The 27,831-nt window shown below is 45.7% G+C and overlaps 5 protein-coding genes across 11 annotated transcripts; all 5 read right to left on the bottom strand.

Annotated features, from left to right (window-relative positions):
* Positions 1–1,609: 1,609 nt before the first annotated feature.
* Positions 1,610–6,124, bottom strand: LOC115536088 (ubiquitin carboxyl-terminal hydrolase 37). The gene is made up of 15 exons (XM_030347743.1): positions 5,710–6,124; positions 5,485–5,552; positions 5,360–5,396; positions 5,105–5,185; positions 4,724–4,861; positions 4,269–4,395; positions 4,042–4,184; positions 3,775–3,868; positions 3,624–3,703; positions 3,366–3,509; positions 3,081–3,136; positions 2,929–2,990; positions 2,410–2,482; positions 2,160–2,295; positions 1,610–2,048 (listed from the first exon to the last, which is right to left on the bottom strand). Coding segments are annotated over exons 1-15 (1,311 nt in total). The 5' UTR covers positions 5,712–6,124; the 3' UTR covers positions 1,610–1,978.
* Positions 6,125–10,333: 4,209 nt separating this feature from the next.
* LOC115535218 (uncharacterized) lies at positions 10,334–14,678 on the bottom strand. 4 transcript variants are annotated; one of them, XR_003974421.1, is made up of 8 exons: positions 14,535–14,678; positions 14,384–14,463; positions 14,126–14,269; positions 13,689–13,896; positions 13,170–13,242; positions 12,920–13,055; positions 12,686–12,808; positions 10,334–11,429 (listed from the first exon to the last, which is right to left on the bottom strand). XR_003974421.1 is itself a non-coding variant. In XM_030346235.1 (8 exons), the coding sequence occupies exons 3-8, from the start codon at positions 14,251–14,253 to the stop codon at positions 12,739–12,741; spliced, it is 522 nt and encodes a 173-aa protein (XP_030202095.1). In that variant the 5' UTR covers positions 14,254–14,269; positions 14,384–14,463; positions 14,535–14,678; the 3' UTR covers positions 12,370–12,738. The 4 variants fall into 4 exon arrangements, 3 of the variants coding, with proteins under 3 accessions (XP_030202095.1, XP_030202094.1, XP_030202093.1); XM_030346235.1 differs by lacking the exon at positions 10,334–11,429 and having other exon boundaries at positions 12,370–12,808; positions 13,689–13,747; positions 13,841–13,896; XM_030346234.1 differs by lacking the exon at positions 10,334–11,429 and having other exon boundaries at positions 12,370–12,808; positions 13,689–13,750; positions 13,841–13,896.
* Positions 14,679–14,690: 12 nt separating this feature from the next.
* LOC115535219 (ubiquitin carboxyl-terminal hydrolase 37-like) lies at positions 14,691–17,018 on the bottom strand. The gene is made up of 7 exons (XM_030346236.1): positions 16,470–17,018; positions 16,245–16,312; positions 16,120–16,156; positions 15,865–15,945; positions 15,484–15,621; positions 15,029–15,155; positions 14,691–14,944 (listed from the first exon to the last, which is right to left on the bottom strand). Coding segments are annotated over exons 1-7 (600 nt in total). The 5' UTR covers positions 16,472–17,018; the 3' UTR covers positions 14,691–14,797.
* Positions 17,019–21,126: 4,108 nt separating this feature from the next.
* Positions 21,127–25,471, bottom strand: LOC115536387 (uncharacterized). Of its 4 annotated transcripts, none has more exons than XR_003974674.1 (8): positions 25,328–25,471; positions 25,177–25,256; positions 24,919–25,062; positions 24,482–24,689; positions 23,963–24,035; positions 23,713–23,848; positions 23,479–23,601; positions 21,127–22,222 (listed from the first exon to the last, which is right to left on the bottom strand). XR_003974674.1 is itself a non-coding variant. In XM_030348210.1 (8 exons), exons 3-8 carry the CDS (start codon positions 25,044–25,046, stop codon positions 23,532–23,534), a joined length of 522 nt encoding a protein of 173 aa, XP_030204070.1. In that variant the 5' UTR covers positions 25,047–25,062; positions 25,177–25,256; positions 25,328–25,471; the 3' UTR covers positions 23,163–23,531. The 4 variants fall into 4 exon arrangements, 3 of the variants coding, with proteins under 3 accessions (XP_030204070.1, XP_030204069.1, XP_030204068.1); XM_030348210.1 differs by lacking the exon at positions 21,127–22,222 and having other exon boundaries at positions 23,163–23,601; positions 24,482–24,540; positions 24,634–24,689; XM_030348209.1 differs by lacking the exon at positions 21,127–22,222 and having other exon boundaries at positions 23,163–23,601; positions 24,482–24,543; positions 24,634–24,689.
* Positions 25,472–25,483: 12 nt separating this feature from the next.
* Positions 25,484–27,677, bottom strand: LOC115536388 (ubiquitin carboxyl-terminal hydrolase 37-like). The gene is made up of 7 exons (XM_030348211.1): positions 27,263–27,677; positions 27,038–27,105; positions 26,913–26,949; positions 26,658–26,738; positions 26,277–26,414; positions 25,822–25,948; positions 25,484–25,737 (listed from the first exon to the last, which is right to left on the bottom strand). Coding segments are annotated over exons 1-7 (600 nt in total). The 5' UTR covers positions 27,265–27,677; the 3' UTR covers positions 25,484–25,590.
* Positions 27,678–27,831: the final 154 nt, after the last annotated feature.

Below are 27,831 nucleotides of genomic sequence, written 5' to 3' on the forward strand. Positions count from 1 at the left end.
ACAGGGATCTTATTTTTATAGTTACATTATATATAGTGCTATTATATTATATATTATACATAATTATCATATTATTATTATACACATAATTTGATCCTCAGCATTATTATTGTACATAATAATGTTATCCTCATTATTATTATTATACATGCATAATAATAAAAAGGATCACATAATGACATTATTATTCATAATAAGATGATCCTCAGCATTATTATTATACATAATATGAATATGCTCCTCATTATTATGATACAAAATAAAAATAAAGTGATCCTCATTATGATCAGCCTTAAAGTCCAAAGAGGTGGGCCGCAGGGCCCCGAGAGGGGGGTGTAGAGGGGGTTGGTTAGCCCCTAGAGGGGGCTGTAGAAGGGGGACGCAGGGTGTGGCCCCCAGAGGGGGGTGTAGAGAGGGGCCTCAGGTCCCCTAGAGGGGGGCATCAGGGTGTGGCCCCTAGGGGGGATGTAGAGGGGGGCTTCAGGGTGTGGCCCCTAGGGGGGATGTAGAGGGGGGCTTCAGGGTGTGGCCCCTAGGGGGGGATGTAGAGGGGGGCTTCAGGGTGTGGCCCCTAGGGGGGCGTTTAAAGGTGGGCCTCAGCTGTAGAGGGGGGCTGCAGGGTGTGGCCCCCAGAGCGGGCTGTAGAGGCACCACCAATCAGTGTTTCCGCTAGAAGAAATTGGTGCCGGTCATGTGACCGGGAAGGTTTAATTTTACCGGTCAAATTGGGAAAAAAACGGTCGGATATTGTCCGTGTTTATTGCACTTAAAAAAAATGATAGGCAGGCTATATAAAGAAGAAGTGTGTGATCATATTTTGATTCGCCATTGTTGTTAAATACCGGTACTCCGCAAAGCTTGCCGCCGGCTTTTGCTAGCTTGCCGCCGTTTAGTTCATAAACCTACGGTAGTCTATAGGGGAGCGTGTCTATGTTCCCCGAGTCCTATGTTCCCCTCTTTGTATGAGACTGGGGAACATAGGACCCTTTTTTTCAAAAAGGGTCCTATGTTCCCTGCTTTTCCCAAAAAAGGGTCCTATGTTCCCCGATATGTATGTGACCGGGGAACATAGGACCCTTTTTTTAAAAAGGGGTTCTATGTTCCCCGGTCTGTTACTTTTTCCACCATTACTGCCAAATTCCGGCCGAGATAACTACCATTGCATGTCTTTACCTTTTGTGGAAGAGGGAGAGACGTCGGAGAACCTGACGCAGTATATTCATACGCCGGTAAACAAACCCCGAGAAGCCCAATCCCCACGAGAGCTTCCCGCGTTACGGCCATCCGGAGGCGCACAGAGCTTTTGGCCGTGATATTATTATACAATTATATTATATACTATTATATAAAGAGCTCCGGGAGTCGCAAACGGCAACAATCACTTTCTCCTCCTTGCTGCAGTTCACCCCGGACTGCACTGCACTGAGTTGGCCGGTTGAACGCTGATTGGCTGTTACGTTAGACATGTCACTCTGTTGAACGACGATTGGCTGTCATTACGCGAATGCCGCGTCAAAGTTTAAATATTTTTAAAGATTGATAGATTGCGGGGAACATAGGACCCTTTTCTGGGAAAAGGGTCCTATGTTCCCCGGTATGTATGGCTACAGGGGAACATAGGACCCTTTTTGGGGAAAACCGGGAACATAGGACCTGCTCAATTTTGTTCTGCTCAATGGTTGAATCTCCTCGTGACTGAATGTTTGTATACAGCGCGCATGCTGTATGAGCGCAGGGTTGATGCGCTCCACTTTTTTCTGTGGAGAACCAGCACCTTGAACATTAAGCATAAAACGAAACCGGATCGTTTTCGCCCGTTTCGGCTCCGTGTGGACGGGGCCTTATTTCCAATCGGTCATTCTGACCGGAGACATTTAGGATTTTCGGTCCTCCTCATTTTTTTCCGGTCAAAGACCGGTAATTACCGGACAACGGGAACTCTGCCACCAATCAAGCGCTCTCCTGGGCCTCACAGGTGTCAGTCCCTCTCAGCTCCAGATGGCTCCTGGTTCTGAGCCAGTGGGACATGGCTTCCCTCTTCTGCTCCACTGGTGGAAGAAGACGAGCAGGAGTCAGTGTTTCAGTAAGTTCAGTGAGTAAAACAGTCTGAGTCTAAAAGAAGCATTGGCTGTTGTAGAGAGTAACGTTTAAAGTATCACCTTAGGACGTAAAACAACATGTAGGCGGTCTTCTCTCTGGTCCTCAGGACCGGCGTCTCCGCGGGCGTCACACGGGCGTCGTTGAGGGTCAACCATCCGGCGCCGTCCTCTCGAGCTACGTCACTGACGTAGTGGCCTGGGGGACACAAGACATCCATTACCTTACTGTCCCCCAGCGTGGGACGGGTCTAGTGTCTGACGCGTGTGTCAGGTACAGATGTACATTCTTTACTATAAAAGCTTTAGTTACCGGTGTTGATGCTCTCCCCGAGGTGAGAGACCATCCCCGACAGACGGTAGGTGCTCTGGTTGCTGTGATCCTTCTGTAGAGAAACAGGATTCATTTGTCAGAGAACCTAACCCTAACCCTAAGCATTTTTACACTGCCAAGCAGGTACGGTCGCTGCTTGGCAGATGTTAGTTTCACTGTCCTGCCTGTGTAAAGCCTTCAAAGAGCCGGCTTTCTTGTTCATTGGAGCAGGCGGGGCTACGCACGTAGACATCTTTAGAATAATTTGCATACTCGGAATGTTTTAATTTTATTTAAGCCACTCGCACGCAAGAATGAGTAGACTGCGTCTGAATGTAGGCTACAAACCCCATTAACTGTTTACAAGTGCAAAAACGCCAATGCCGGGAAAAAGTTTCAAATAAGACGGGCATAGTGCCAGTGTAAAAAACACTTGGGGCTTCTCTGTTGCATCATCACTTGAATCTGTCCATATTCTGTCCCACTGTGTACTACAGCTCTCTCCCTGGCCCCTCTCACCCCATGAACTTCCTGAAGACCTCTGTCCCTGTCTCCTGCACTGTCAAGATGATCCACTGCTGCTGAGAAACACACCAACAATCCTGTTTTGTACACAACTGAAAAACTCAAGCGGTTGGGCATGAGATAGGAATCCATCACTTTTTTCTTACCCATGTTTGCACTTGGTTTTGCTCCAGATGCGATTTCCCCCTCTCCATAACTTGATCTACAACACATTCCATACATAATGATTAATCATATTGAGGATCGTAAATTAAACACTAAAATGGTTGCGTGAGGTCCTCTATAAGAGGCAGGGGAGCTTATGGCCGGATTACCAATCTAGATTCATCTGACTCTGTTTCAATGACGCCCACCACTCCCAACCCGCCCAATCTGTTTCCACGAAGCACAACGCACTGCCTACCGTCGTAGTCTGTTTCCTTATCTCTTACCTCAGTGGGTCTATCCCAGCTGCAGCACCCTGCTCTCCAACGAGGGAGGCCAGAGACAGCCATGGAGGAACGCTGACAGCATCGGTCACCTTCCTCAACCGTGCCCCGTCGTGGTGGAAGCGCTTCATGTGAAGGAGTAACACTCTGTGGACACAAACGGTTCATCGTCCGATCGCTGCATGCACACACGCGCCCGTACGTATGAAAAGTCTGCTTCAAGGCAACATTGGAGACAACAGACTCAAGTTCATGGCTCACCTGGGCAGAGTGAGGAAATGCCGAACCGCTGTTGCCTGGCATCCAGAGCACTGCCGGCAGGTGCACTCCAACTCTGAAGGCTGAGGGAAAGTGCTCTGTGAGTATCAGTGGACCAGCGTAATCGGACACACCAACACAACGGTGTACTGACTTTGAAGTAGAATTGGAGGCCAGCTATCAACGACGGGTGGAGGTCCAAGGACAAGTGGTTCTGCTCCTCCTCCTGGAAGACCTTGTCACCGCAGCTTTTAAGACGGGCAGAGAACAGAAAATCACCATTTGAACACAGCAGACCAGATCATGATGCCAAAAGTGTTGGCGTAACATTGATTGACTCTGATTTCCATCATTCAATGATGGAGGAACTATAGTAGTATTATGCGACAACAATAATACGTTCGATGAAGTCAAGCGTTACCTGGTGCAGGTGCGTACACACTGCAGTCTGAACTCAAAGTTCTGGACGGGGCAGATATAGCTGGGTGACGTGGAGATCTCCTGCAGTGTCTCACCTTCCATCTTCATCTTCATGAAGAGGAGGAGCAGGAACTCATGAGCATCCTGTCAGAAACCAGAAGTTCAGTTGACATGTGTTTAATCCTCAACAAGCGCATAAGCCAAGAGATAAGGACTCATCAGCTGTACCTGCTCAGTGATATGCTCGTACTCCTCGTTGGACTCTGCCAGACTGCTCTTGATGGACCAAAGGAGCCGGCGCTTGCCTTTGTAGGAGCCCTCACCCTGCCGGGATTTATATAGCTCCCCCAAGTACCTGGAGAACAGCATCAGAAAAAAACCAAGTGCATTTAGTATACCTACTGTACTTAATATTGTACAGTGGAGCATTCACTTTGTCAGTAAATCGTCCAAGCTGTACTGTAGTTTGTGAGGGCTATGGTTCTGGTTCTCCTCTAGTGTGAGGGCTAAGGGTCTGGTTCTCCTCTAGTGTGAGGGCTAAGGGTCTGGTTCTCCTCTGGTGTGAGGGCTAAGGGTCTGGTTCTCCTCTGGTGTGAGGGCTAAGGGTCTGGTTCTCCTCTAGTGTGAGGGCTTAGGGTCTGGTTCTCTAGTGTGAGGGCTAAGGGTCTGGATCTCTACTGGACCTCAGCAGCTTCAGCTTGGTTCTTCTCCGGGGGCTCCAGAGGTCCTCCTGCCCCGTGATGTCACTGCAGAAGCAGGGCAGGCTGTAGAGACACTGCAGGGACGCGTTCAGGAAGCAGCTGTTTCCAATGTTGGGCAAGCTGAAGAAAACACATACACATCATTAGTCAATGTACCAGCCCGGAGTATATAGTCGTGATGATTAGGTTTTAAAGAAGAGACAACCAATGTTTGGGAAAGTGTAAATCTCTACAAATATAACCAGAACTCCTTAAACTATGGACTATAAGGGGGTGAAGGCATCAGCGGCCCCAAACAGGCTGGTTGTATTCATGTTTATTCTCTAAAGAACCAGCTCAAGAGATGTCTTTCCTGTCTCTTACCCAAGGGCCTCCTGGTGTTGCTGGGTCTTGCTCCTACCAGAGGAGGCCCGCAGCCGGCTGACCTCGTCCCTCTGAGGCTGACTGCAACACACAGGGACGAGGGGAACAGAGAGGGAAACACAGCAATGAGGAGGATAGTCACGTCACGTATAAGCAAAACGGACTCATTCATTCATCGATTTCTATCTGATGTCCAATCCTGTGCTGATGGATCTCCCTGATGCAATCAGCAAAGGTTGGCTCCTGCTGTCATACCACTGCAGAGATGAGAAGCGACGAGGCCGGGAGAACTCTGAGGACCGACCACCACCACGGTTAAGACAATAATAGTTGATCTGTGGGACATGCTGTCTACTCAATGGAGGACTGCTTCAAAGTACCTGTTGTCTGGGCAGGAGGCCCAGTGGGGTCCACCTCATTGAGCTCACTCCCAGCTACTGCAGGTACCCTGAAACGCACACATTCATCAAGGTCAACTGAGGATGGGGGCTGATGTTTTAAGGACAAATAAAAAGCAGGAATGCAAATTGAAAAGTTAGAAACATGGATGAGTCATTTTTGGCATAATTTCACCGGCGGTGAACTTAATGCTACTTGTTACCTACATTTGATTCCCCAGTACATCCTCATCAGGCAGGGTGGTGTCCTCTGAGGTCCCTTTGCTGCTCTGCTCACCGACATCTGATGACCGTCCTGGTGGGGAGGAGACATCTCTGCTGCTGGGGGTGATGACATCTGGAAGGTCCAGGATTCCTGTTGGAGAGAGAGAGGAGGGGGGGGAGGGAGAAAGAGACACAGTTATTGGGGAGATACCAGAGGACAGAAGAACAGGAACAGGGAACGGAACAGGGGAGGATGGGGACGAGAAGAGAGAGGCGGGGTGATGAGAAACAGGGAGGGATGTAGTGGGGGAGACACAAGAATAGGGGAGAGCTGTAGTCGGGAAGACACAAGAAGAGGGGAGGCATGTAGTGGGGGAGACACAAGAAGAGGGGAGACATGTAGTGGGGGAGACACGAGAAGAGGAGATGGATGTAGTGGGGGAGACACAAGAAGTGGGGAAACATGTAGTTGGGGAGACACAAGAAGAGGGGAGGCATTTAGTGGGGGAGACACAAGAAGAGGGGAGACATGTAGTGGGGGAGACACGAGAAGAGGAGATGGATGTAGTGGGGGAGACACAAGAAGTGGGGAAACATGTAGTTGGGGAGACACAAGAAGAGGGGAGGCATGTAGTGGGGGAGACACAAGAAGGGGGGAGGCATGTATTGGGGGAGACACAAGAAGAGGGGAGACATGTAGCGGGGGAGACACAAGAAGAGGGGAGGCATGTATTAGGGGAGACACAAGAAGAGGGGAGACATGTAGTGGGGGTGAAACGAGAAGAGGGGGAAGATGTAGTCGGGGAGACGCGAGAAGTTGGAAGGCATGTAGTGGTGGAGACACAAGAATACGGGAGGGATGTAGTGGGGGAGAAACGAGAAGAGAGGAGAGATGTAGTGGGGGAGACACAAGAAGAGGGGAGGCATGCAGTGGGGGAGAAACGAGAAGAGGGTAGAGATGCAGTGGGGTTGAAACGAGAAGAGGGGAGGGATGGGAAAGTGGGGAAAAAAGAGGGTTTCTTCTGAGGCAGCGATGCAACCACAGAAGGGGCCGGGCGGTGGTCAGGTTCTCCTCCATCTTCCTCCATGGCAGGCTGTTTGAAGAAAGGGGCGTGAGAATTAGTTATAATATTACGATATTTAAATGATGATGGGAAAATTTATTATAAATGATTGTATCAAAAATGAATGAATGAAAGAAACACAAGAAGTTATCATACATGTATATATGTATTTAGACTTTTTAACGGTACTGTATGATATATCTATCTATATATAGATAGATAGATAGATATACACACACACACACTACCGTTGAAAAGTTTGGGGTCGATTAGAACGGGTCAATGTAGCCTGCGGCCATCAGAACGTTCAGGTCGTTAACACGTGTTCAAAGAACAACAAATAAGAAGCTGGCGGCCAGATGTGTTTTTAAAAAAATATTTATTAAAATAAGGTTTCAGTGTTGGCCGTAAATATCGGGTTACTTATAGGGATTATTACATAAATGCATGATCAATAATTATATTGATTACGTTTCACAATTTGATGAAAGGTTTCCATCGCAACCTCAAGGAAAGATTGCAAGGTGTAACATTTAAGAGTCATGATTAAGATGTAATTGTACCTGTCTGGAGCAACAGCCACCCATGTTTGCTTTCCTCTTCGACAAGTACAGTCAAGTAGATATAATGATCAACCCACGATTAATTAGCAACAATTAGCAACAACTAGCAAAGACAACTTCGTGCAGCGTGCGTGAGTCAGTCCGCGTGGCGTCTCGCTTGAATGAGGCAGTGATGCTGTCGTCAAGGAGACCATGGATCTCAGAACCTCTCAAAACAAGCCTTATATGGTAATGTAATGGATGTCAACATCAGCGTCTCATCCCCTCCCATTTAGCATTTAAAATTAATCAAAAGGGATTGATGAAATTCTGTCTCTAAAAAGTTTGTATAGAATAATGAAGAAGAAGGAATACAACTGAAGAACAACAATTGAGAGCTGCATGCAGCACTCACCTAATTACAATATAAGTAGGCCTACCTCTCAAAACAAGCCTTATGTGGTAATGTGATGGATGTCCACATTACGTCTCATCCCGTCACATTTAGCATTTAAAATGAATAAAAATTGATTGGTGCTAGCCTATCGCTATTATTATGCTTCATATTGTATAATTATCGCTAACCATATCTGTCCATCAAGCATGTTAGGCCATGCTAAATCAAAGTCTATCCACATAATCTTAACAAATTAGAAACTAGAAAATGCATTTCCTGCAGAAAATGCGGTGAGTGCTGTAGTGCAAACTGAGGTTGAAAACATGTTTCATAAGTAAAACCACCTAGTTTAAGACGTAAAGAAATGTTAAATGGCTTTAAATCAAGCGAAAGGATTTGAAAATAGTGTTGTCAAATGGTTCGAAAACAAATAAAGTGGGTTAAAAAAAGAGCTAATGTGACCGAGTTTGAATATATTTGAGTACGTTGTGGGTATTTGTTTGAGACTTGGAAAATATATATTATTGACCTTATTACTTCACATTTAGTTAATCGAAATAAGCTCACAAAATGAGGATCCCGTTGGTCTCCTTTGAGTCTCAGCTTTTATATCGCGTATCGTTTGTGTAGATATAGGCATGTGTTGCCAGATCGGATTGGCAATTACCAGCCCAATTATGGACTAAAAAACACCCAATCAACCAAAAACCAGCTAAAAACGTATATTGCCAGAAAACCGATAAATCGTATACTTCTGCAATGGCAAACACACGAATACACACCGAAACGCAACCTTATTATCTATGACGTTATGTGGTATACAAGGGACCTCTCATCCATCGCTAACACACACACACACACACACACACACACACACACACACACACACACACACACACACACACACACACACACACACACACACACACACACACACATATAGGCCTACTCACAAGGTCTGCGTAAAGAACACACTGATAGCAGTAGAAAATGGGTCTTCGATGACATCCACAACGCACAAAATAGGCACATATAAGTCAAATTGTGAGCAAAATTAACACCTGAATGCGACGTAATTTACCTAATAACTTTTACGTTACACACAAACACACACGCGCGCTCAGTGTGCAGGGACACGCTAATTTAACATGTTTGGTAAATTAGCTAATATTAAAACAACCCTCAAAATAATCACGCATAAAATGATCTTACATTTATGTAGAAATTGAACTTGAAATATTCTTACAAGAACTTAAAGAACATCAACCGGAGAACTAATGTTCAGCCACCGGCAGCGCCGCAAATGCTTCGCGAATCAAATCTCTACTGGCGCGGTGGTTTGAGTGACAGGTCTGAAAGCCCTCCCTCGCCCCTAATTACTATTGGACAGGCAAGCATTGATTTTAGCATTTATCTTCTACCGGTGGACGTACACCCGGATATGTAGCAAGCGCCTAGCCTTTAGCAATATAAACGGGGCTCTCCACAGACAAACGGCAGATTTCTAACAATCATATTTCCAATCGATTCATCATTTTATCGCAAGTGTAACACGAAACACAGAACCGTTTAAGCTTCACATTATGTTTCTAGGTTGACGTTGTTTTAGGCTCCACGACGTCCGCAATGGTTAGCTCTCATAGCCACCATGGGCTATCGCTAACTAGCCGCCCTGTCACCTTGGCTGTCATCTCCAGAACTGCTCACGCTCGAGCCTCAACGTCCTTGAGACCAACTGGAAATATACTTGATGAAATTAACTGTGATTCTTAAAAAAGTATAAATTATATCGAAATTCTGTGTCTACATATACGTATAGAATAATACAGAAGAAGAAAGAAAGAATAAAACTAAAGAACAATAGTGGAGAGTGGCAATTCTTCCAAAAGTTGGATTTCAGACTTGATCTTGGATAGTGTTATCCACTGGGCTGACTCGGTAGGTTTGATTTAGACCATATTCGATCAACATAGTTGAAACTAGCATTTGTAAAAATGTATATATTATCTATTTATAGAAAATAGTAAAATGTCAACCAAGCAAAAAAAATATAATGTGAAGTAATTGTCTAATGAACAGCTCATTTGACAGTTTGGTTTGCCCAATCTTCATGAAGGGTCTTTTTGATTTATTAGTGTCAGTTTTTGTTATTCATGAACAAGCAACAGTTGAACTTACTTGGCTTGGTCATGTAACATTATATTAATATTAGTCACATTATATGGCACTATAAAGAGGAAGACCAACCTGATTGAAACCACTTTCTTTACCTGAACTCTCTGTTCTTGAGTAGGACTACATAGAGAAGTGACACCTTTCTTTACCTGAACTCTGTTATTCGGCTCTGGATAGACCAAAACAATTCTTCCTCTCCTGCCGTTAATATCCATTAATTCTGAGGATGCTGTCTTAACAGTAACTTAAAAACTTTAAATGAGTGCAAATACATTTTTTAAGTCAGACTCGCCAAGCAAATGATCCATATCAAGTGTTTGTTGTTTGGATGTTCCTCAAATCTACTGCTCAAACAATGCTGAGCTGTGGACGATGTAAACCTTATGTGGTTGATGTGATTAAAGGGTGAGACTGGAGACTGAGGAAGCGGACCAAACACAGGGGATTAGTAGCAAGTAAACGCATTTATAATAATAATAATAATACATTTAATTTAGAGGCGCCTTTCAAGACACCCAAGGTCACCTTACAGAGCATATAGTCATCATACATTTTTTAAAAAGCAAGACATTGTGGAAAAAATAAATAAATAAATAAATAAATAAACATAAGCAATAAGAAATAAAAAAATAAAAACAGTGAACAGTTAGACGTTGTTGTGACTTGAAGGTTGAAATGGTGTCTGACTGTTTTATGTGTGGGGTTATTGATGACATATATTATTATTATATACTCTGGTGATATCTTATTATTGATTTGATTGAAATTATTAATATCATGAACATTTTAATTGTTATTTTACTATTTATACAATAAACACATTTATTTAAACGAAATTGAATGAAAACCAGAGCTCAATAATCATATATTAGTTCCACAGGGATCTTATTTTTATAGTTACATTATATATAGTGCTATTATATTATATATTATACATAATTATCATATTATTATTATACACATAATTTGATCCTCAGCATTATTATTGTACATAATAATGTTATCCTCATTATTATTATTATACATGCATAATAATAAAAAGGATCACATAATGACATTATTATTCATAATAAGATGATCCTCAGCATTATTATTATACATAATATGAATATGCTCCTCATTATTATGATACAAAATAAAAATAAAGTGATCCTCATTATGATCAGCCTTAAAGTCCAAAGAGGTGGGCCGCAGGGCCCCGAGAGGGGGGTGTAGAGGGGGTTGGTTAGCCCCTAGAGGGGGCTGTAGAAGGGGGACGCAGGGTGTGGCCCCCAGAGGGGGGTGTAGAGAGGGGCCTCAGGTCCCCTAGAGGGGGGCATCAGGGTGTGGCCCCTAGGGGGGATGTAGAGGGGGGCTTCAGGGTGTGGCCCCTAGGGGGGATGTAGAGGGGGGCTTCAGGGTGTGGCCCCTAGGGGGGGATGTAGAGGGGGGCTTCAGGGTGTGGCCCCTAGGGGGGCGTTTAAAGGTGGGCCTCAGCTGTAGAGGGGGGCTGCAGGGTGTGGCCCCCAGAGCGGGCTGTAGAGGCACCACCAATCAGTGTTTCCGCTAGAAGAAATTGGTGCCGGTCATGTGACCGGGAAGGTTTAATTTTACCGGTCAAATTGGGAAAAAAACGGTCGGATATTGTCCGTGTTTATTGCACTTAAAAAAAATGATAGGCAGGCTATATAAAGAAGAAGTGTGTGATCATATTTTGATTCGCCATTGTTGTTAAATACCGGTACTCCGCAAAGCTTGCCGCCGGCTTTCGCTAGCTTGCCGCCGTTTAGTTCATAAACCTACGGTAGTCTATAGGGGAGCGTGTCTATGTTCCCCGAGTCCTATGTTCCCCTCTTTGTATGAGACTGGGGAACATAGGACCCTTTTTTTCAAAAAGGGTCCTATGTTCCCTGCTTTTCCCAAAAAAGGGTCCTATGTTCCCCGATATGTATGTGACCGGGGAACATAGGACCCTTTTTTTAAAAAGGGGTTCTATGTTCCCCGGTCTGTTACTTTTTCCACCATTACTGCCAAATTCCGGCCGAGATAACTACCATTGCATGTCTTTACCTTTTGTGGAAGAGGGAGAGACGTCGGAGAACCTGACGCAGTATATTCATACGCCGGTAAACAAACCCCGAGAAGCCCAATCCCCACGAGAGCTTCCCGCGTTACGGCCATCCGGAGGCGCACAGAGCTTTTGGCCGTGATATTATTATACAATTATATTATATACTATTATATAAAGAGCTCCGGGAGTCGCAAACGGCAACAATCACTTTCTCCTCCTTGCTGCAGTTCACCCCGGACTGCACTGCACTGAGTTGGCCGGTTGAACGCTGATTGGCTGTTACGTTAGACATGTCACTCTGTTGAACGACGATTGGCTGTCATTACGCGAATGCCGCGTCAAAGTTTAAATATTTTTAAAGATTGATAGATTGCGGGGAACATAGGACCCTTTTCTGGGAAAAGGGTCCTATGTTCCCCGGTATGTATGGCTACAGGGGAACATAGGACCCTTTTTGGGGAAAACCGGGAACATAGGACCTGCTCAATTTTGTTCTGCTCAATGGTTGAATCTCCTCGTGACTGAATGTTTGTATACAGCGCGCATGCTGTATGAGCGCAGGGTTGATGCGCTCCACTTTTTTCTGTGGAGAACCAGCACCTTGAACATTAAGCATAAAACGAAACCGGATCGTTTTCGCCCGTTTCGGCTCCGTGTGGACGGGGCCTTATTTCCAATCGGTCATTCTGACCGGAGACATTTAGGATTTTCGGTCCTCCTCATTTTTTTCCGGTCAAAGACCGGTAATTACCGGACAACGGGAACTCTGCCACCAATCAAGCGCTCTCCTGGGCCTCACAGGTGTCAGTCCCTCTCAGCTCCAGATGGCTCCTGGTTCTGAGCCAGTGGGACATGGCTTCCCTCTTCTGCTCCACTGGTGGAAGAAGACGAGCAGGAGTCAGTGTTTCAGTAAGTTCAGTGAGTAAAACAGTCTGAGTCTAAAAGAAGCATTGGCTGTTGTAGAGAGTAACGTTTAAAGTATCACCTTAGGACGTAAAACAACATGTAGGCGGTCTTCTCTCTGGTCCTCAGGACCGGCGTCTCCGCGGGCGTCACACGGGCGTCGTTGAGGGTCAACCATCCGGCGCCGTCCTCTCGAGCTACGTCACTGACGTAGTGGCCTGGGGGACACAAGACATCCATTACCTTACTGTCCCCCAGCGTGGGACGGGTCTAGTGTCTGACGCGTGTGTCAGGTACAGATGTACATTCTTTACTATAAAAGCTTTAGTTACCGGTGTTGATGCTCTCCCCGAGGTGAGAGACCATCCCCGACAGACGGTAGGTGCTCTGGTTGCTGTGATCCTTCTGTAGAGAAACAGGATTCATTTGTCAGAGAACCTAACCCTAACCCTAAGCATTTTTACACTGCCAAGCAGGTACGGTCGCTGCTTGGCAGATGTTAGTTTCACTGTCCTGCCTGTGTAAAGCCTTCAAAGAGCCGGCTTTCTTGTTCATTGGAGCAGGCGGGGCTACGCACGTAGACATCTTTAGAATAATTTGCATACTCGGAATGTTTTAATTTTATTTAAGCCACTCGCACGCAAGAATGAGTAGACTGCGTCTGAATGTAGGCTACAAACCCCATTAACTGTTTACAAGTGCAAAAACGCCAATGCCGGGAAAAAGTTTCAAATAAGACGGGCATAGTGCCAGTGTAAAAAACACTTGGGGCTTCTCTGTTGCATCATCACTTGAATCTGTCCATATTCTGTCCCACTGTGTACTACAGCTCTCTCCCTGGCCCCTCTCACCCCATGAACTTCCTGAAGACCTCTGTCCCTGTCTCCTGCACTGTCAAGATGATCCACTGCTGCTGAGAAACACACCAACAATCCTGTTTTGTACACAACTGAAAAACTCAAGCGGTTGGGCATGAGATAGGAATCCATCACTTTTTTCTTACCCATGTTTGCACTTGGTTTTGCTCCAGATGCGATTTCCCCCTCTCCATAACTTGATCTACAACACATTCCATACATAATGATTAATCATATTGAGGATCGTAAATTAAACACTAAAATGGTTGCGTGAGGTCCTCTATAAGAGGCAGGGGAGCTTATGGCCGGATTACCAATCTAGATTCATCTGACTCTGTTTCAATGACGCCCACCACTCCCAACCCGCCCAATCTGTTTCCATGAAGCACAACGCACTGCCTACCGTCGTAGTCTGTTTCCTTATCTCTTACCTCAGTGGGTCTATCCCAGCTGCAGCACCCTGCTCTCCAACGAGGGAGGCCAGAGACAGCCATGGAGGAACGCTGACAGCATCGGTCACCTTCCTCAACCGTGCCCCGTCGTGGTGGAAGCGCTTCATGTGAAGGAGTAACACTCTGTGGACACAAACGGTTCATCGTCCGATCGCTGCATGCACACACGCGCCCGTACGTATGAAAAGTCTGCTTCAAGGCAACATTGGAGACAACAGACTCAAGTTCATGGCTCACCTGGGCAGAGTGAGGAAATGCCGAACCGCTGTTGCCTGGCATCCAGAGCACTGCCGGCAGGTGCACTCCAACTCTGAAGGCTGAGGGAAAGTGCTCTGTGAGTATCAGTGGACCAGCGTAATCGGACACACCAACACAACGGTGTACTGACTTTGAAGTAGAATTGGAGGCCAGCTATCAACGACGGGTGGAGGTCCAAGGACAAGTGGTTCTGCTCCTCCTTCTGGAAGACCTTGTCACCGCAGCTTTTAAGACGGGCAGAGAACAGAAAATCACCATTTGAACACAGCAGACCAGATCATGATGCCAAAAGTGTTGGCGTAACATTGATTGACTCTGATTTCCATCATTCAATGATGGAGGAACTATAGTAGTATTATGCGACAACAATAATACGTTCGATGAAGTCAAGCGTTACCTGGTGCATGTGCGTACACACTGCAGTCTGAACTCAAAGTTCTGGACGGGGCAGATATAGCTGGGTGACGTGGAGATCTCCTGCAGTGTCTCACCTTCCATCTTCATCTTCATGAAGAGGAGGAGCAGGAACTCATGAGCATCCTGTCAGAAACCAGAAGTTCAGTTGACATGTGTTTAATCCTCAACAAGCGCATAAGCCAAGAGATAAGGACTCATCAGCTGTACCTGCTCAGTGATATGCTCGTACTCCTCGTTGAACTCTGCCAGACTGCTCTTGATGGACCAAAGGAGCCGGCGCTTGCCTTTGTAGGAGCCCTCACCCTGCCGGGATTTATATAGCTCCCCCAAGTACCTGGAGAACAGCATCAGAAAAAAACCAAGTGCATTTAGTATACCTACTGTACTTAATATTGTACAGTGGAGCATTCACTTTGTCAGTAAATCGTCCAAGCTGTACTGTAGTTTGTGAGGGCTATGGTTCTGGTTCTCCTCTAGTGTGAGGGCTAAGAGTCTGGTTCTCCTCTAGTGTGAGGGCTAAGGGTCTGGTTCTCCTCTGGTGTGAGGGCTAAGGGTCTGGTTCTCCTCTGGTGTGAGGGCTAAGGGTCTGGTTCTCCTCTAGTGTGAGGGCTTAGGGTCTGGTTCTCTAGTGTGAGGGCTAAGGGTCTGGATCTCTACTGGACCTCAGCAGCTTCAGCTTGGTTCTTCTCCGGGGGCTCCAGAGGTCCTCCTGCCCCGTGATGTCACTGCAGAAGCAGGGCAGGCTGTAGAGACACTGCAGGGACGCGTTCAGGAAGCAGCTGTTTCCAATGTTGGGCAAGCTGAAGAAAACACATACACATCATTAGTCAATGTACCAGCCCGGAGTATATAGTCGTGATGATTAGGTTTTAAAGAAGAGACAACCAATGTTTGGGAAAGTGTAAATCTCTACAAATATAACCAGAACTCCTTAAACTATGGACTATAAGGGGGTGAAGGCATCAGCGGCCCCAAACAGGCTGGTTGTATTCATGTTTATTCTCTAAAGAACCAGCTCAAGAGATGTCTTTCCTGTCTCTTACCCAAGGGCCTCCTGGTGTTGCTGGGTCTTGCTCCTACCAGAGGAGGCCCGCAGCCGGCTGACCTCGTCCCTCTGAGGCTGACTGCAACACACAGGGACGAGGGGAACAGAGAGGGAAACACAGCAATGAGGAGGATAGTCACGTCACGTATAAGCAAAACGGACTCATTCATTCATCGATTTCTATCTGATGTCCAATCCTGTGCTGATGGATCTCCCTGATGCAATCAGCAAAGGTTGGCTCCTGCTGTCATACCACTGCAGAGATGAGAAGCGACGAGGCCGGGAGAACTCTGAGGACCGACCACCACCACGGTTAAGACAATAATAGTTGATCTGTGGGACATGCTGTCTACTCAATGGAGGACTGCTTCAAAGTACCTGTTGTCTGGGCAGGAGGCCCAGTGGGGTCCACCTCATTGAGCTCACTCCCAGCTACTGCAGGTACCCTGAAACGCACACATTCATCAAGGTCAACTGAGGATGGGGGCTGATGTTTTAAGGACAAATAAAAAGCAGGAATGCAAATTGAAAAGTTAGAAACATGGATGAGTCATTTTTGGCATAATTTCACCGGCGGTGAACTTAATGCTACTTGTTACCTACATTTGATTCCCCAGTACATCCTCATCAGGCAGGGTGGTGTCCTCTGAGGTCCCTTTGCTGCTCTGCTCACCGACATCTGATGACCGTCCTGGTGGGGAGGAGACATCTCTGCTGCTGGGGGTGATGACATCTGGAAGGTCCAGGATTCCTGTTGGAGAGAGAGAGGAGGGGGGGGAGGGAGAAAGAGACACAGTTATTGGGGAGATACCAGAGGACAGAAGAACAGGAACAGGGAACGGAACAGGGGAGGATGGGGACGAGAAGAGAGAGGCGGGGTGATGAGAAACAGGGAGGGATGTAGTGGGGGAGACACAAGAATAGGGGAGAGCTGTAGTCGGGAAGACACAAGAAGAGGGGAGGCATGTAGTGGGGGAGACACAAGAAGAGGGGAGACATGTAGTGGGGGAGACACGAGAAGAGGAGATGGATGTAGTGGGGGAGACACAAGAAGTGGGGAAACATGTAGTTGGGGAGAAACAAGAAGAGGGGAGGCATGTAGTGGGGGAGACAAAAGAAGAGGGGAGACATGTAGTGGGGGAGACACGAGAAGAGGAGATGGATGTAGTGGGGGAGACACAAGAAGTGGGGAAACATGTAGTTGGGGAGACACAAGAAGAGGGGAGGCATGTAGTGGGGGAGACACAAGAAGGGGGGAGGCATGTATTGGGGGAGACACAAGAAGAGGGGAGACATGTAGCGGGGGAGACACAAGAAGAGGGGAGGCATGTATTAGGGGAGACACAAGAAGAGGGGAGACATGTAGTGGGGGTGAAACGAGAAGAGGGGGAAGATGTAGTCGGGGAGACGCGAGAAGTTGGAAGGCATGTAGTGGTGGAGACACAAGAATACGGGAGGGATGTAGTGGGGGAGAAACGAGAAGAGAGGAGAGATGTAGTGGGGGAGACACAAGAAGAGGGGAGGCATGCAGTGGGGGAGAAACGAGAAGAGGGTAGAGATGCAGTGGGGTTGAAACGAGAAGAGGGGAGGGATGGGAAAGTGGGGAAAAAAGAGGGTTTCTTCTGAGGCAGCGATGCAACCACAGAAGGGGCCGGGCGGTGGTCAGGTTCTCCTCCATCTTCCTCCATGGCAGGCTGTTTGAAGAAAGGGGCGTGAGAATTAGTTATAATATTACGATATTTAAATGATGATGGGAAAATTTATTATAAATGATTGTATCAAAAATGAATGAATGAAAGAAACACAAGAAGTTATCATACATGTATAAATGTATTTAGACTTTTTAACGGTACTGTATGATATATCTATCTATCTATAGATAGATAGATAGATATACACACACACACACACACACACACTACCGTTGAAAAGTTTGGGGTCGATTAGAACGGGTCAATGTAGCCTGCGGCCATCAGAACGTTCAGGTCGTTAACACGTGTTCAAAGAACAACAAATAAGAAGCTGGCGGCCAGATGTGTTTTTAAAAAAATATTTATTAAAATAAGGTTTCAGTGTTGGCCGTAAATATCGGGTTACTTATAGGGATTATTACATAAATGCATGATCAATAATTATATTGATTACGTTTCACAATTTGATGAAAGGTTTCCATCGCAACCTCAAGGAAAGATTGCAAGGTGTAACATTTAAGAGTCATGATTAAGATGTAATTGTACCTGTCTGGAGCAACAGCCACCCATGTTTGCTTTCCTCTTCGACAAGTACAGTCAAGTAGATATAATGATCAACCCACGATTAATTAGCAACAATTAGCAACAACTAGCAAAGACAACTTCGTGCAGCGTGCGTGAGTCAGTCCGCGTGGCGTCTCGCTTGAATGAGGCAGTGATGCTGTCGTCAAGGAGACCATGGATCTCAGAACCTCTCAAAACAAGCCTTATATGGTAATGTAATGGATGTCAACATCAGCGTCTCACCCCCTCCCATTTAGCATTTAAAATTAATCAAAAGGGATTGATGAAATTCTGTCTCTAAAAAGTTTGTATAGAATAATGAAGAAGAAGGAATACAACTGAAGAACAACAATTGAGAGCTGCATGCAGCACTCACCTAATTACAATATAAGTAGGCCTACCTCTCAAAACAAGCCTTATGTGGTAATGTGATGGATGTCCACATTACCGTCTCATCCCGTCACATTTAGCATTTAAAATGAATAAAAATTGATTGGTGCTAGCCTATCGCTATTATTATGCTTCATATTGTATAATTATCGCTAACCATATCTGTCCATCAAGCATGTTAGGCCATGCTAAATCAAAGTCTATCCACATAATCTTAACAAATTAGAAACTAGAAAATGCATTTCCTGCAGAAAATGCGGTGAGTGCTGTAGTGCAAACTGAGGTTGAAAACATGTTTCATAAGTAAAACCACCTAGTTTAAGACGTAAAGAAATGTTAAATGGCTTTAAATCAAGCGAAAGGATTTGAAAATAGTGTTGTCAAATGGTTCGAAAACAAATAAAGTGGGTTAAAAAAAGAGCTAATGTGACCGAGTTTGAATATATTTGAGTACGTTGTGGGTATTTGTTTGAGACTTGGAAAATATATATTATTGACCTTATTACTTCACATTTAGTTAATCGAAATAAGCTCACAAAATGAGGATCCCGTTGGTCTCCTTTGAGTCTCAGCTTTTATATCGCGTATCGTTTGTGTAGATATAGGCATGTGTTGCCAGATCGGATTGGCAATTACCAGCCCAATTATGGACTAAAAAACACCCAATCAACCAAAAACCAGCTAAAAACGTATATTGCCAGAAAACCGATAAATCGTATACTTCTGCAATGGCAAACACACGAATACACACCGAAACGCAACCTTATTATCTATGACGTTATGTGGTATACAAGGGACCTCTCATCCATCGCTAACACACACACACACACACACACACACACACACACACACACACACACACACACACACACACACACACACACACACACACACACACACACACACACACACACACACACACACACACATATAGGCCTACTCACAAGGTCTGCGTAAAGAACACACTGATAGCAGTAGAAAATGGGTCTTCGATGACATCCACAACGCACAAAATAGGCACATATAAGTCAAATTGTGAGCAAAATTAACACCTGAATGCGACGTAATTTACCTAATAACTTTTACGTTACACACAAACACACACGCGCGCTCAGTGTGCAGGGACACGCTAATTTAACATGTTTGGTAAATTAGCTAATATTAAAACAACCCTCAAAATAATCACGCATAAAATGATCTTACATTTATGTAGAAATTGAACTTGAAATATTCTTACAAGAACTTAAAGAACATCAACCGGAGAACTAATGTTCAGCCACCGGCAGCGCCGCAAATGCTTCGCGAATCAAATCTCTACTGGCGCGGTGGTTTGAGTGACAGGTCTGAAAGCCCTCCCTCGCCCCTAATTACTATTGGACAGGCAAGCATTGATTTTAGCATTTATCTTCTACCGGTGGACGTACACCCGGATATGTAGCAAGCGCCTAGCCTTTAGCAATATAAACGGGGCTCTCCACAGACAAACGGCAGATTTCTAACAATCATATTTCCAATCGATTCATCATTTTATCGCAAGTGTAACACGAAACACAGAACCGTTTAAGCTTCACATTATGTTTCTAGGTTGACGTTGTTTTAGGCTCCACGACGTCCGCAATGGTTAGCTCTCATAGCCACCATGGGCTATCGCTAACTAGCTGCCCTGTCACCTTGGCTGTCATCTCCAGAACTGCTCACGCTCGAGCCTCAACGTCCTTGAGACCAACTGGAAATATACGGTATGAAATTAACTGTGATTCTTAAAAAAGTATAAATTATATCGAAATTCTGTGTCTACATATACGTATAGAATAATACAGAAGAAGAAAGAAAGAATAAAACTAAAGAACAATAGTGGAGAGTGGCAATTCTTCCAAAAGTTGGATTTCAGACTTGATCTTGGATACTGTTATCCACTGGGCTGACTCGGTAGGTTTGATTTAGACCATATTCGATCAACATAGTTGAAACTAGCATTTGTAAAAATGTATATATTATCTATTTATAGAAAATAGTAAAATGTCAACCAAGCAAAAAAAATATAATGTGAAGTAATTGTCTAATGAACAGCTCACTTGACAGTTTGGTTTGCCCAATCTTCATGAAGGGTCTTTTTGATTTATTAGTGTCAGTTTTTCTTATTCATGAACAAGCAACAGTTGAACTTACTTGGCTTGGTCATGTAACATTATATTAATATTAGTCACATTATATGGCACTATAAAGAGGAAGACCAACCTGATTGAAACCACTTTCTTTACCTGAACTCTCTGTTCTTGAGTAGGCCTACATAGAGAAGTGACACCTTTCTTTACCTGAACTCTGTTATTCGGCTCTGGATAGACCAAAACAATTCTTCCTCTCCTGCCGTTAATATCCATTAATTCTGAGGATGCTGTCTTAACAGTAACTTAAAAACTTTAAATGAGTGCAAATACATTTTTTAAGTCAGACTCGCCAAGCAAATGATCCATATCAAGTGTTTGTTGTTTGGATGTTCCTCAAATCTACTGCTCAAACAATGCTGAGCTGTGGACGATGTAAACCTTATGTGGTTGATGTGATTAAAGGGTGAGACTGGAGACTGAGGAAGCGGACCAAACACAGGGGATTAGTAGCAAGTAAACGCATTTATAATAATAATAATAATACATTTAATTTAGAGGCGCCTTTCAAGACACCCAAGGTCACCTTACAGAGCATATAGTCATCATACATTTTTTAAAAAGCAAGACATTGTGGAAAAAATAAATAAATAAATAAATAAATAAACATAAGCAATAAGAAATAAAAAAATAAAAACAGTGAACAGTTAGACGTTGTTGTGACTTGAAGGTTGAAATGGTGTCTGACTGTTTTATGTGTGGGGTTATTGATGACATATATTATTATTATATACTCTGGTGATATCTTATTATTGATTTGATTGAAATTATTAATATCATGAACATTTTAATTGTTATTTTACTATTTATACAATAAACACATTTATTTAAACGAAATTGAATGAAAACCAGAGCTCAATAATCATATATTAGTTCCACAGGGATCTTATTTTTATAGTTACATTATATATAGTGCTATTATATTATATATTATACATAATTATCATATTATTATTATACACATAATTTGATCCTCAGCATTATTATTGTACATAATAATGTTATCCTCATTATTATTATTATACATGCATAATAATAAAAAGGATCACATAATGACATTATTATTCATAATAAGATGATCCTCAGCATTATTATTATACATAATATGAATATGCTCCTCATTATTATGATACAAAATAAAAATAAAGTGATCCTCATTATGATCAGCCTTAAAGTCCAAAGAGGTGGGCCGCAGGGCCCCGAGAGGGGGGTGTAGAGGGGGTTGGTTAGCCCCTAGAGGGGGCTGTAGAAGGGGGACGCAGGGTGTGGCCCCCAGAGGGGGGTGTAGAGAGGGGCCTCAGGTCCCCTAGAGGGGGGCATCAGGGTGTGGCCCCTAGGGGGGATGTAGAGGGGGGCTTCAGGGTGTGGCCCCTAGGGGGGATGTAGAGGGGGGCTTCAGGGTGTGGCCCCTAGGGGGGGATGTAGAGGGGGGCTTCAGGGTGTGGCCCCTAGGGGGGCGTTTAAAGGTGGGCCTCAGCTGTAGAGGGGGGCTGCAGGGTGTGGCCCCCAGAGCGGGCTGTAGAGGCACCACCAATCAGTGTTTCCGCTAGAAGAAATTGGTGCCGGTCATGTGACCGGGAAGGTTTAATTTTACCGGTCAAATTGGGAAAAAAACGGTCGGATATTGTCCGTGTTTATTGCACTTAAAAAAAATGATAGGCAGGCTATATAAAGAAGAAGTGTGTGATCATATTTTGATTCGCCATTGTTGTTAAATACCGGTACTCCGCAAAGCTTGCCGCCGGCTTTCGCTAGCTTGCCGCCGTTTAGTTCATAAACCTACGGTAGTCTATAGGGGAGCGTGTCTATGTTCCCCGAGTCCTATGTTCCCCTCTTTGTATGAGACTGGGGAACATAGGACCCTTTTTTTCAAAAAGGGTCCTATGTTCCCTGCTTTTCCCAAAAAAGGGTCCTATGTTCCCCGATATGTATGTGACCGGGGAACATAGGACCCTTTTTTTAAAAAGGGGTTCTATGTTCCCCGGTCTGTTACTTTTTCCACCATTACTGCCAAATTCCGGCCGAGATAACTACCATTGCATGTCTTTACCTTTTGTGGAAGAGGGAGAGACGTCGGAGAACCTGACGCAGTATATTCATACGCCGGTAAACAAACCCCGAGAAGCCCAATCCCCACGAGAGCTTCCCGCGTTACGGCCATCCGGAGGCGCACAGAGCTTTTGGCCGTGATATTATTATACAATTATATTATATACTATTATATAAAGAGCTCCGGGAGTCGCAAACGGCAACAATCACTTTCTCCTCCTTGCTGCAGTTCACCCCGGACTGCACTGCACTGAGTTGGCCGGTTGAACGCTGATTGGCTGTTACGTTAGACATGTCACTCTGTTGAACGACGATTGGCTGTCATTACGCGAATGCCGCGTCAAAGTTTAAATATTTTTAAAGATTGATAGATTGCGGGGAACATAGGACCCTTTTCTGGGAAAAGGGTCCTATGTTCCCCGGTATGTATGGCTACAGGGGAACATAGGACCCTTTTTGGGGAAAACCGGGAACATAGGACCTGCTCAATTTTGTTCTGCTCAATGGTTGAATCTCCTCGTGACTGAATGTTTGTATACAGCGCGCATGCTGTATGAGCGCAGGGTTGATGCGCTCCACTTTTTTCTGTGGAGAACCAGCACCTTGAACATTAAGCATAAAACGAAACCGGATCGTTTTCGCCCGTTTCGGCTCCGTGTGGACGGGGCCTTATTTCCAATCGGTCATTCTGACCGGAGACATTTAGGATTTTCGGTCCTCCTCATTTTTTTCCGGTCAAAGACCGGTAATTACCGGACAACGGGAACTCTGCCACCAATCAAGCGCTCTCCTGGGCCTCACAGGTGTCAGTCCCTCTCAGCTCCAGATGGCTCCTGGTTCTGAGCCAGTGGGACATGGCTTCCCTCTTCTGCTCCACTGGTGGAAGAAGACGAGCAGGAGTCAGTGTTTCAGTAAGTTCAGTGAGTAAAACAGTCTGAGTCTAAAAGAAGCATTGGCTGTTGTAGAGAGTAACGTTTAAAGTATCACCTTAGGACGTAAAACAACATGTAGGCGGTCTTCTCTCTGGTCCTCAGGACCGGCGTCTCCGCGGGCGTCACACGGGCGTCGTTGAGGGTCAACCATCCGGCGCCGTCCTCTCGAGCTACGTCACTGACGTAGTGGCCTGGGGGACACAAGACATCCATTACCTTACTGTCCCCCAGCGTGGGACGGGTCTAGTGTCTGACGCGTGTGTCAGGTACAGATGTACATTCTTTACTATAAAAGCTTTAGTTACCGGTGTTGATGCTCTCCCCGAGGTGAGAGACCATCCCCGACAGACGGTAGGTGCTCTGGTTGCTGTGATCCTTCTGTAGAGAAACAGGATTCATTTGTCAGAGAACCTAACCCTAACCCTAAGCATTTTTACACTGCCAAGCAGGTACGGTCGCTGCTTGGCAGATGTTAGTTTCACTGTCCTGCCTGTGTAAAGCCTTCAAAGAGCCGGCTTTCTTGTTCATTGGAGCAGGCGGGGCTACGCACGTAGACATCTTTAGAATAATTTGCATACTCGGAATGTTTTAATTTTATTTAAGCCACTCGCACGCAAGAATGAGTAGACTGCGTCTGAATGTAGGCTACAAACCCCATTAACTGTTTACAAGTGCAAAAACGCCAATGCCGGGAAAAAGTTTCAAATAAGACGGGCATAGTGCCAGTGTAAAAAACACTTGGGGCTTCTCTGTTGCATCATCACTTGAATCTGTCCATATTCTGTCCCACTGTGTACTACAGCTCTCTCCCTGGCCCCTCTCACCCCATGAACTTCCTGAAGACCTCTGTCCCTGTCTCCTGCACTGTCAAGATGATCCACTGCTGCTGAGAAACACACCAACAATCCTGTTTTGTACACAACTGAAAAACTCAAGCGGTTGGGCATGAGATAGGAATCCATCACTTTTTTCTTACCCATGTTTGCACTTGGTTTTGCTCCAGATGCGATTTCCCCCTCTCCATAACTTGATCTACAACACATTCCATACATAATGATTAATCATATTGAGGATCGTAAATTAAACACTAAAATGGTTGCGTGAGGTCCTCTATAAGAGGCAGGGGAGCTTATGGCCGGATTACCAATCTAGATTCATCTGACTCTGTTTCAATGACGCCCACCACTCCCAACCCGCCCAATCTGTTTCCATGAAGCACAACGCACTGCCTACCGTCGTAGTCTGTTTCCTTATCTCTTACCTCAGTGGGTCTATCCCAGCTGCAGCACCCTGCTCTCCAACGAGGGAGGCCAGAGACAGCCATGGAGGAACGCTGACAGCATCGGTCACCTTCCTCAACCGTGCCCCGTCGTGGTGGAAGCGCTTCATGTGAAGGAGTAACACTCTGTGGACACAAACGGTTCATCGTCCGATCGCTGCATGCACACACGCGCCCGTACGTATGAAAAGTCTGCTTCAAGGCAACATTGGAGACAACAGACTCAAGTTCATGGCTCACCTGGGCAGAGTGAGGAAATGCCGAACCGCTGTTGCCTGGCATCCAGAGCACTGCCGGCAGGTGCACTCCAACTCTGAAGGCTGAGGGAAAGTGCTCTGTGAGTATCAGTGGACCAGCGTAATCGGACACACCAACACAACGGTGTACTGACTTTGAAGTAGAATTGGAGGCCAGCTATCAACGACGGGTGGAGGTCCAAGGACAAGTGGTTCTGCTCCTCCTTCTGGAAGACCTTGTCACCGCAGCTTTTAAGACGGGCAGAGAACAGAAAATCACCATTTGAACACAGCAGACCAGATCATGATGCCAAAAGTGTTGGCGTAACATTGATTGACTCTGATTTCCATCATTCAATGATGGAGGAACTATAGTAGTATTATGCGACAACAATAATACGTTCGATGAAGTCAAGCGTTACCTGGTGCATGTGCGTACACACTGCAGTCTGAACTCAAAGTTCTGGACGGGGCAGATATAGCTGGGTGACGTGGAGATCTCCTGCAGTGTCTCACCTTCCATCTTCATCTTCATGAAGAGGAGGAGCAGGAACTCATGAGCATCCTGTCAGAAACCAGAAGTTCAGTTGACATGTGTTTAATCCTCAACAAGCGCATAAGCCAAGAGATAAGGACTCATCAGCTGTACCTGCTCAGTGATATGCTCGTACTCCTCGTTGAACTCTGCCAGACTGCTCTTGATGGACCAAAGGAGCCGGCGCTTGCCTTTGTAGGAGCCCTCACCCTGCCGGGATTTATATAGCTCCCCCAAGTACCTGGAGAACAGCATCAGAAAAAAACCAAGTGCATTTAGTATACCTACTGTACTTAATATTGTACAGTGGAGCATTCACTTTGTCAGTAAATCGTCCAAGCTGTACTGTAGTTTGTGAGGGCTATGGTTCTGGTTCTCCTCTAGTGTGAGGGCTAAGGGTCTGGTTCTCCTCTAGTGTGAGGGCTAAGGGTCTGGTTCTCCTCTGGTGTGAGGGCTAAGGGTCTGGTTCTCCTCTGGTGTGAGGGCTAAGGGTCTGGTTCTCCTCTAGTGTGAGGGCTTAGGGTCTGGTTCTCTAGTGTGAGGGCTAAGGGTCTGGATCTCTACTGGACCTCAGCAGCTTCAGCTTGGTTCTTCTCCGGGGGCTCCAGAGGTCCTCCTGCCCCGTGATGTCACTGCAGAAGCAGGGCAGGCTGTAGAGACACTGCAGGGACGCGTTCAGGAAGCAGCTGTTTCCAATGTTGGGCAAGCTGAAGAAAACACATACACATCATTAGTCAATGTACCAGCCCGGAGTATATAGTCGTGATGATTAGGTTTTAAAGAAGAGACAACCAATGTTTGGGAAAGTGTAAATCTCTACAAATATAACCAGAACTCCTTAAACTATGGACTATAAGGGGGTGAAGGCATCAGCGGCCCCAAACAGGCTGGTTGTATTCATGTTTATTCTCTAAAGAACCAGCTCAAGAGATGTCTTTCCTGTCTCTTACCCAAGGGCCTCCTGGTGTTGCTGGGTCTTGCTCCTACCAGAGGAGGCCCGCAGCCGGCTGACCTCGTCCCTCTGAGGCTGACTGCAACACACAGGGACGAGGGGAACAGAGAGGGAAACACAGCAATGAGGAGGATAGTCACGTCACGTATAAGCAAAACGGACTCATTCATTCATCGATTTCTATCTGATGTCCAATCCTGTGCTGATGGATCTCCCTGATGCAATCAGCAAAGGTTGGCTCCTGCTGTCATACCACTGCAGAGATGAGAAGCGACGAGGCCGGGAGAACTCTGAGGACCGACCACCACCACGGTTAAGACAATAATAGTTGATCTGTGGGACATGCTGTCTACTCAATGGAGGACTGCTTCAAAGTACCTGTTGTCTGGGCAGGAGGCCCAGTGGGGTCCACCTCATTGAGCTCACTCCCAGCTACTGCAGGTACCCTGAAACGCACACATTCATCAAGGTCAACTGAGGATGGGGGCTGATGTTTTAAGGACAAATAAAAAGCAGGAATGCAAATTGAAAAGTTAGAAACATGGATGAGTCATTTTTGGCATAATTTCACCGGCGGTGAACTTAATGCTACTTGTTACCTACATTTGATTCCCCAGTACATCCTCATCAGGCAGGGTGGTGTCCTCTGAGGTCCCTTTGCTGCTCTGCTCACCGACATCTGATGACCGTCCTGGTGGGGAGGAGACATCTCTGCTGCTGGGGGTGATGACATCTGGAAGGTCCAGGATTCCTGTTGGAGAGAGAGAGGAGGGGGGGGAGGGAGAAAGAGACACAGTTATTGGGGAGATACCAGAGGACAGAAGAACAGGAACAGGGAACGGAACAGGGGAGGATGGGGACGAGAAGAGAGAGGCGGGGTGATGAGAAACAGGGAGGGATGTAGTGGGGGAGACACAAGAATAGGGGAGAGCTGTAGTCGGGAAGACACAAGAAGAGGGGAGGCATGTAGTGGGGGAGACACAAGAAGAGGGGAGACATGTAGTGGGGGAGACACGAGAAGAGGAGATGGATGTAGTGGGGGAGACACAAGAAGTGGGGAAACATGTAGTTGGGGAGACACAAGAAGAGGGGAGGCATTTAGTGGGGGAGACACAAGAAGAGGGGAGACATGTAGTGGGGGAGACACGAGAAGAGGAGATGGATGTAGTGGG

The sequence above is a fragment of the Gadus morhua genome, chromosome 22 (genome assembly GCF_902167405.1).
Source record: "Gadus morhua chromosome 22, gadMor3.0, whole genome shotgun sequence".
Taxonomy (NCBI): domain Eukaryota; kingdom Metazoa; phylum Chordata; class Actinopteri; order Gadiformes; family Gadidae; genus Gadus; species Gadus morhua.

Excerpts from the sequence above, each read along its gene's own strand:
- LOC115536088 (XM_030347743.1), bottom strand. Across the intron at positions 3,137-3,365 it reads GCTGGGATAGACCCACTGAG|ATCAAGTTATGGAGAGGGGG; the intron begins GTAAGAGATAAG and ends AATGTGTTGTAG. Across the intron at positions 2,049-2,159 it reads ATGTTGTTTTACGTCCTAAG|TGGAGCAGAAGAGGGAAGCC; the intron begins GTGATACTTTAA and ends TTCTTCCACCAG.
- LOC115535218 (XM_030346233.1), bottom strand. The coding sequence starts at position 14,253 with ATGAAGCGCTTCCACCACGACGGGGCACGGTTGAGGAAGGTGACCGAT. Across the intron at positions 13,897-14,125 it reads GCTGGGATAGACCCACTGAG|ATCAAGTTATGGAGAGGGGG; the intron begins GTAAGAGATAAG and ends AATGTGTTGTAG. Across the intron at positions 12,809-12,919 it reads ATGTTGTTTTACGTCCTAAG|TGGAGCAGAAGAGGGAAGCC; the intron begins GTGATACTTTAA and ends TTCTTCCACCAG.
- LOC115535219 (XM_030346236.1), bottom strand. Across the intron at positions 16,157-16,244 it reads GCCTCCTGCCCAGACAACAG|AGTTCTCCCGGCCTCGTCGC; the intron begins GTACTTTGAAGC and ends GTCGGTCCTCAG. Across the intron at positions 15,946-16,119 it reads CGCTTCTCATCTCTGCAGTG|TCAGCCTCAGAGGGACGAGG; the intron begins GTATGACAGCAG and ends TGTGTGTTGCAG.
- LOC115536387 (XM_030348208.1), bottom strand. The coding sequence starts at position 25,046 with ATGAAGCGCTTCCACCACGACGGGGCACGGTTGAGGAAGGTGACCGAT. Across the intron at positions 24,690-24,918 it reads GCTGGGATAGACCCACTGAG|ATCAAGTTATGGAGAGGGGG; the intron begins GTAAGAGATAAG and ends AATGTGTTGTAG. Across the intron at positions 24,036-24,481 it reads GTCTTCAGGAAGTTCATGGG|AAGGATCACAGCAACCAGAG; the intron begins GTGAGAGGGGCC and ends GTTTCTCTACAG.
- LOC115536388 (XM_030348211.1), bottom strand. Across the intron at positions 26,950-27,037 it reads GCCTCCTGCCCAGACAACAG|AGTTCTCCCGGCCTCGTCGC; the intron begins GTACTTTGAAGC and ends GTCGGTCCTCAG. Across the intron at positions 26,415-26,657 it reads CAACACCAGGAGGCCCTTGG|CTTGCCCAACATTGGAAACA; the intron begins GTAAGAGACAGG and ends TGTTTTCTTCAG.